The sequence below is a fragment of the Pyxicephalus adspersus genome, chromosome 7 (genome assembly GCF_032062135.1).
Source record: "Pyxicephalus adspersus chromosome 7, UCB_Pads_2.0, whole genome shotgun sequence".
Taxonomy (NCBI): Eukaryota; Metazoa; Chordata; class Amphibia; order Anura; family Pyxicephalidae; genus Pyxicephalus; species Pyxicephalus adspersus.
Window position 1 is genome coordinate 75160386 of NC_092864.1, and position 8165 is coordinate 75168550.

The 8165-nt window shown below is 41.3% G+C and overlaps 1 protein-coding gene across 1 annotated transcript in view; it reads left to right on the forward strand.

The window, feature by feature from the left end:
* Nucleotides 1–321: 321 nt before the first annotated feature.
* The window catches only part of MARF1 (meiosis regulator and mRNA stability factor 1), a gene marked incomplete in the record, with an annotated part of 39799 nt that continues 31955 nt past the window's right edge, over nt 322–8165 (forward strand). Inside the window, 3 exon segments of the mRNA XM_072418983.1 lie at nt 322–417; nt 5761–5968; nt 6587–7246. Of these exon segments, the coding sequence (XP_072275084.1) occupies nt 5819–5968; nt 6587–7246 (810 nt within the window).

The window sequence follows — 8165 nt, forward strand, 5'->3', positions numbered from 1 at the left end:
GATGACTAAGCACAACAAACAGAACCGAGGCCGCGGACGGCTGTAACAAGGAAATGAAACATTTCCAGCTCGGCTGACTCAATACTGAAATGCTAACACTCCTCTGCTACACACACACACAAAGATAGATACACAGACAAATACACACAGACACACACAGATACACACACAGAACAAAGCAAACAACAACAACAACAACAAACGTCACACAAAATGTTTATGACTAGAAACCCCGCCTTTTTTACTTTCTCCTCATTGGTCAGTGGAGGCTCAGTAACGTAGTGGGTGGGGTCTGACGTCATTAATGCGTGCTGCGTAAAGGAAGAAAGGAGTGGACGTCGCATCAAGGCGGAAGAGTGTGTGAGCAATCACAAAGAAGGAAGATGTGAGAGGAGCAGAGAGGAAGGAGGGGGCCAGGTGAGACAGGCTCTGAGGATTTGTAGTGGTGGAGGATAGGAGATATAAACATGTATGGCTCCGGTGTCCTGCCGCCGGTATAGGCAGTGATAGTTCTGTGTTATTGTCCTCAGTGCTTTGTTTTCCTGGCGGCCAGCTCTCTGTGTGAATGTCAGTCGCCTTCTTATCCCCTTGTTTGTTCTCTGGGCCTTTATAAAGCAGGCAGGGTTCGATACTGTTATATTTTAGAGCTCAGCATTACCTCAGCTCCATGTAAGTAATATCTGTACTCCTCACCATTGCTATAGTTACTTCCTTGCAGATAAATCAGGGCTCAGCTTAACATGGAACTAAAAACAAACAAATCGCACATTTATTCCCAAAGAATTCTCCATGGCGCTGGTCCTTCATACGTTCCGGTCCCATGTCCTGGGATTCCTCCTTGTCCCGGGGCAGAAGAAACGCAGGGCGCTGCCATCTTCTGCCTTCTCTTCTGGTCTTCTTGCTCCGTCACCTGATGTCGTACTGCGCAGGTGACATAGGCGCTGTGAAGGAGGGCAAAAAAAGTCTGCGCATGTGTGAGATCGCCATCTCTTTCCTTCTGGGGGAAAAGATGTCCCTTCTGCGCATGCTTGAGATCAGGACATGCGCACATGGAGCAGCCAGAGCTGCCCAGCATGCGTAATGTAGCTGTCCAAGGATGCTCTGCGCTCCCGTTAATTTAAATAAAAAACGTGTTGTAAAAAAAAAAAATTTATTTAGAAGAGTTGTCTAACATTTTGAGTTTAGGTACACTTTAAAAGAAAGAAAACAATCAGACTGGTTGTTTATTGCAGGAGAGACAGGTGATCTCTCTTGGATTATAAAACAAACTTACCTGGCTGTTCCCAATCCTTATAATGTATGCTAAGGTGTGTATGAAGTGTACAATGCCAGCATACCTGAGTGCTGGGAATCAATATCAATGAACTCCCACAGATCCTTGGTAGCTTTGGTGGTTAGCTTGGAGTAATATGTCACCACATAGGTGTCATTCCTGACAGCCTGCTATACAATGAAGTGTGTATAGTATATTGTTTATTGCTGAACTGACATAGCCATTCCTGCAATAGAAAGCCTGCCTCTTGCACATATTAAACTTAGTTTTAACGTGTCGTAACTGTTATTATGTATATATTTAAGTTTTATTAAGTGGATTCAGCACAAGGATGTCCTCGGACATGTGCAGAAGGGGCGTTTTATCTCTAAGGGAAAAGAAATGCCAATCTCAAGCATGCACAGCTTTTGTTTTTAGTTTACTTCCACTTTAAAGAGGAACTGAACTGAAAAGTGTGTAAAAAAAAAAAAAAAAAAAAAAAAAAAAAAAAAAAATTCACTTCTCTTTAATCCTGCAGGGCAGTCTGATCTATCCAGGGGTGTCTTGCATCGGGCCCCGTGTCTTCCCAGAGGCAGCGCGCCAGGCGCCATCTTCGCCTCTTCACCCGGGTCCTTCATCCTACGTCACCCCACCCAGAGGCGGGATCAGGTGACATAGGATGGGGAAAAAAAAACCTGGCGATGCGTGAGATCAGCAAATGGTTTTTCTTTTCACCTTGGGCATGCGCAGAAGGAGCACCCAACAGCCTCCTTGGATGCATGACTTAGGTATTCCGGGAGGCTTTGCGGTCCCATTCATTCTCAATCGCATAGGCGATCCAGAATTGGGTCGGGGGGTTTGTCAGTGTGAAAAGTTCAACACAATGCATTATTGAACAACCATGTTCATTTTTTTTTTTTGTCCAAATGTATTTTATGATATTAAATAATTTTAATGCATACATCATAAAGAGTACCTAAACTCAGAATTTTCAATTTACATAAAAGGGTGGACAACCCTGTATCCCTGTATCTATAGTCAACAATATTGAGACCTTGGAGCCTCCTTGCTATACAGGTGCGACTGTCCCCACCAAATTAGTATTGCTAGTTGTGGGCTCTTTCTGTAGAACAGGGAGCACTTCCCTCTTGGGGTATCTGAGCCCTTGTGTGTTATTGTTAGATCTTGCTGTGGCAACTAGTCTCCTAGGCTTTCCAGACCACAATTAGAAGGCATTTTAACAATGTAGGCACGACCATACAACGTCCTTCTAGGTTAGTGACTTATTTCGGCACAGCAGTGTCATCTCTTCTGATGTCTTCAAGAATGACATAGGTAGAGAAATACAGCTTAGTAATGAGTTTTAGAACTGCTTCTAAGTAGCATGTGGCCAGCCAGAAGGCAGCTGGGAAGTAAAGGCTGCATGAGGATCTGGAGTCATTTGCTCTATTTTCTTCAAGGGAAGTATATTTTGTTATTTTGTGTGTACCCCCCCACTTTTACAATTTTAAGGTAACTTTAAGGTTTGTTTTGCCACACTGTACAGAGGTCTTTTTATATTGTATCTCTAATAAATTATTCTTGCCAACAGCAGATTGTAATGGCTGACCCGATACTGCCAAGGCCCAGTCTGACAAGAATCCTCTGTGAAGAGTGGATCAGGCACTGCCAAATATTTAGACTTGTAGAACATCACCCACTGATGAATCAATCACTGATTACAAGGGAAAAACTCTTCTCCTTCATTTTCCTTTCTTTAATAATGTTACTGAATTTTCTGCCAATCCTCATTCACATGGTGAAAAAAGTTAGTTGGAATTGTTTATAGAACTCCCTAAAACAGGGGTGCCAAACAGGTGGTTCTACTGGTAGATTGCAAAGCCAGATCGCCGAGCCCTGTCTTTCAAGCTCACAAGCCAAAAAAGTGTGGGCACCCCTGCCCTATAAGATTAGAGATAGGTCGATGGTGAGAAAATACCTCTCCAATTCACCAATTCTAAATCCAACAGAGCACCTTTGAGATGTGGTGAATGTGAAGGTCATTCAAATATAGGAAATACATGTTGTGAAAATGTATGTTTATGAAACCAGTTGAAGTGACGTGCGTTTTATGTCCTGGTCCCTTTCCTGCTGAGGGTAGCCAACAGAAGATGGGTACACTGCAGTCATAAGGGAATGGACATGATCAGCAACAATCCTAGACTGGGATTCAATAATGCTCAGTTGGTACTAAGGGGTGGTGAGTGTGCCAAGAACCCCACCACCCGTATAACTGTTGCTATCAGGCAGGATGGATCCATGCTTTCTTGATGATACCAAATTCTGACCATACTACATGAACCTTGTAGTAGAAATAACAGTTAGGTAACGCTTGTTCATTTTTGGTGAGCCTTTTGGAGTTGTAGTCTCAAGGACTTCTTTAAAGCTGTGGCTAGTAGCACCCGGTGGTCTCTTGCTGCTGGTCTTTTCCATCTGTCAACCACGTTTTTATTTTTCCCCATCCCATGCTCAAACATGCCGTGCTCAGTTAGTCACTTTCCATCCATTTTCTAATGCTCAGTTTGAACTTCCACAAATTGTGCTGGTAAAGTCTATGTGCCTACAGCATTTGATCTGCAACCATGTGCCTTGTTCTCCCTGGAGGCTTTTTCCTGGGCTTTCCACACACCACTCCCTCACCTGCCTCTCATCAGTAGTGTTTTATCTTAAATCAGAACATCTTAGGTATGGTTTAATGAAAGCCTTGGCAGCCCTTATCCATGTGTGTGTATTGCAGTAGATGGGAAAAGTAAAGCCCTGGCTCCTGTTGGTGTGGTTTAGTTCTTTATTGTATGGCTAGTATGTTGTGTTGCCTGGAGTTTGACTATTTAATTTGTAACCCTGGTTGCATTATTGAATTTTCATTCAGTTTATATATTTTCATATAGGTCTGTCACATATGAATTTGTTGTGATTCTTGTGATTTGGTCACACTAAGGTGTTTTGTTGCAGTGGTAATGCTCATATATTGAGTGTTGCATAACTTCTTAATTTCAGTTAACGCTATAGGCTTTTTATTTTGAATGGTTTGTCAGCACCCCCTAATATCCCAAAAAACTAAACATTGTTTAACATTGAACTAGTGTAAAGTGTGTTTAGCTGCAGTCTACTGTACAGAGAATGAGCTCGTATTCACATTATAACACGTGTGTATGAAATGTTCAATGCCACTGAGTAATCCTTGTGTGTCTGCAACTTTTGAGAGCGGATCTAGTGTCCGTCTTTTTTTTTTTTTTCCCCTGTGTAAGTATCAGACTATTGCCTATTCACAGTACTCCTACTGTTAATGGATCTTCGCTGTAGAACAGCAGTTGCCAACCTTTTGGACCTCACAGACCACTAAATTCATAATTTTAAATCCTGTGGGCCATTTATTAATTTTTAATGATAAATACACTGGTAAAATAATGATTTTCCTAATGGTGCCTGACAAGGACTGTTGAGGCTCTGATTCTTTGATCAGCTCACAGGTTAAGTGAAATATTACTATTGTTACAAAGATAATGCAGCTAACGATAATGTTAATATCAAAGGAATGCAACATATTTGTTTGCTGTTTCTCGCTCATTATGGGTTTATTTCATTTGATTCTAAAGCTATGTACACACGTCCAATGGTTCTTGACCGATAATTGGCTCAGGGCCAACATCTGATGAGAATCTGGCGTGTGTACAGCGCCCATCCTCCGAATGACTGTCCTGGTGGATCCATGGATGACGAACGATCCTAAAGCAATGGAAGGGGGAGACTGCAGTGGGGGGCCGCTCCGTCCTTCTCCCCCTCCCCTCTGCTTCGAGCAGAACGATGCTGTATGTACAGAGCTCGCTCACGCATCGTGCAGTCCTTAGTCGTTGGAAAGGATCGTGAAAAATCCTTTCCAATGACTATAATAGCACGTGTGTATGCAGCTTAAGACCAAACAAGAAATGATAGTTATCAAAGACAAACTATTTAATGTCATTCAAAAATACAGGTAAAGAAAATACAAAATAAAACAATTGGATGAGAATCGGTATTGGCGGAGCGGGGTGACTGTTGTAATGGTGGAAACAATACTGTAGCGTACGGCTGGGCAATGATTGCCTCATACAGCTTAATACTACACTGACGCCACGCTGCGCCTCCCTTGTTTTTCAGTCTCTTGTATGGTTTATGAATTTAGTGCAATGTAAAGGTCAGAATATAATTTATTAGAATATTTTGTTTTGCAATTTTTTGTCTAATAATAATGTCCAAATTTTTCTGTGGACCACCAAATTTTCCCACGGACCATTGGTTGTTGACCGCTGCTCTAGAAAGTCTGTACCATCTTTAAGGCCTCTACTTCCTGTTATTGCAGTCATATACACTAGCCCCTTATCACTTAACTAAAATGCCTTCTTTATTGATGAAGGATGGTTTTAGCGTCTGCTCTACATTTTGACTTATTGGATATGATTTTTTTTTTTTTTTTTCTACTACCCTACCAGGAAGGAATAATGAAAGAAAAGTGGTGCTGTAGGATGCTCAAGTGCTGTATCTGGCTATATGATGGAAGTGAAAGAGAAAGCAAACCTGTGCATGAAGACTGTTGGTTGGCTTCAGCAGCAAGACAAAAATGCTGAGCCCTGGCTGTGGAAAATCTCAAATTGTTTTTCAACTGTTAAACAAGAATTACCCATTTCAGGAGAAAAACAAGTAAGTGTTCATTAAACAACAAATTTGTGCAATCAAATTCACATTGATTTTCACATCATTTGTATGAGAATTTTTCTGTCCAAATCAAGTAACTTGATTGCTGAAAGCAAAATTGCGAACTACAGAGCGTGGGGGGTTTGGTTGAGAAATCATTTCACTTATACAATGTCCTTTTGAATTCAAAAGTCACTAAATGTATTGTAATTTTCCAGAAAATGCTTGGTAACAACCAATATTTGTAATTCTAGATCACCCTTCTAAACACAAATAGGATGACGCAAACATTTTGCAGTTGCTATTAAGCATAGATCTGGGGCATCTTTAAATAAAATACCTTTCTTTGCAGAGTTTATTTTTTTTTTCATGTGGCATTCTGTAAACAAATTCATATTCCTACAAAACACTTCACCTCCACATAATTAATTTTGCACTGGGCCCCCTACTGACCTCCTTCTCTTTACAAATGGCATGCTTGTATATTTTGGCAAACATAGGTCATGTAGGAATGCCTAATCCAACCTTCTGAAGTTATGAATTATTTTGTGCTGAAGCGAAGGTCTATGTCAACTGTTTGTAAAGATGTGATTTAACTTTTTACTTTTTTTTTCTTTCTCCTAGACTGCTTACAAGGACAGACCTGCAATGGAACTAAAGGATGTTCCACCCCCTCCTGCACCCCCACTTCAACCTTGCTCAAATCTCTTTCCACTTTCCAAAATTCAACCTCCTTCTGTAAAGCAAATCCAGCTTCAAAGTAATCCCAAAGTAAGCTGCTGTGCACTTTGTTCTAATAGCACATCCTGCACATCAGATGTTCACTTCAATAGGAGTGGGTGCATTCGGCCTAATTCTATTCTGGAGAAAAATGGCACAATTACATGTCAGGTATCCCCAGGGCTGCCCTTTGCTCCTGAAAGCCCCTTTAAGAAAATTGCTGCTACAGGCAGCTATAGCAGCCATCCAGCCAGTTGTTCGAATGTGTGTATGGAAAAGCGCCTGTCTCCCTGCCAGTTTCATCCTTCTCACCCGAGTACATGCTTCACCAATGTCCATTTGAATCCGCTTCACAATGATCTTTATAAACTTCAAGTCTCTGCTCTTAACACTTCTGGATACTACCCCTACGCGGACTTCACTAATGGTGCTGCACAAAAGTTAAAGGAACATCTTGCACAGTCTGAAATCTTATCACATTTTTGCATGGGTTCTCTTCATCTAAACTCTACACCTTCTATGTTTCTCAAAGGTTCTTCCCTTTGTGAAGCCTGCTTGGAAAAGGTTTGTTCATTCACTGTGTTGGCACGAAATATGTGTGGGGTTATTTTTTTCACCTTTTCTTACCAGGATAATAGGGGGTTGAGGGTTGTCAGAAAATACTAAAGTCAAACTGGTGGTACATCTGTGTATTGTTTGTATGTTTCCCTTTTAAAAGAGCAATTTCTGTATAACTTGGGAATGCATTACCCAGTTCATCTGTAGGCTCTGTTTTGTGACTGTATGTTGTGACTATATGTTGTGACTATGACCAGTTCTTGAGCAGGTTATGCTTTACTTTGGTTTTGAGGTCTTTCAGTCATGGAGGATTGCTTAGGGCAGTCATTGTGCAAATTTAGTCTTAGAACCCCTCCCCGCCTTCCCAGCCACCATGGTGCTTTCATGTGTGCATTTCTGTAACTCCTGCAAAGAATCTGCACTCATCTCGCATAAAAGCAGAGGGCTCCTGAAAGGAATACGGAGGCAGCATGCTGTGATGTCTTCAGGAACCAGCCATAAGCTCCATCAATTGCACAGAAATAACCCAGGGGTTTCCCTTAGTCTACATAAATAGGAAATTAAAAAATATGGAAAGGTTTATGTTTTAGAATATGCCATAGTCCTGTTATTGATGGTGGGGGTGGAGCAGTACCATGGAAGTTTAACAAAATAAGAAAATGTTAGAGATTTTACAAGAACAGACTGTCCACCAAAAAGTGATCACACAAGACTGTTTGTTGGGGAAGGGCCACCAAGAGACTTGTATTAAACTCTTAAATGGTCGCAAACCTCAGTGGCTGAGATTGGGGTTCATCGCTCTGTATGGTCTCATCACAAAAGGGTTTCAGCTTGCAGTTGAGAAGGATTAAGTGGCTCTGTTTGGTGTTTACGCTTCAATTGCAAGTGTAAAAGAAGCTGAACAACATTTGTTTGCCATAATAAA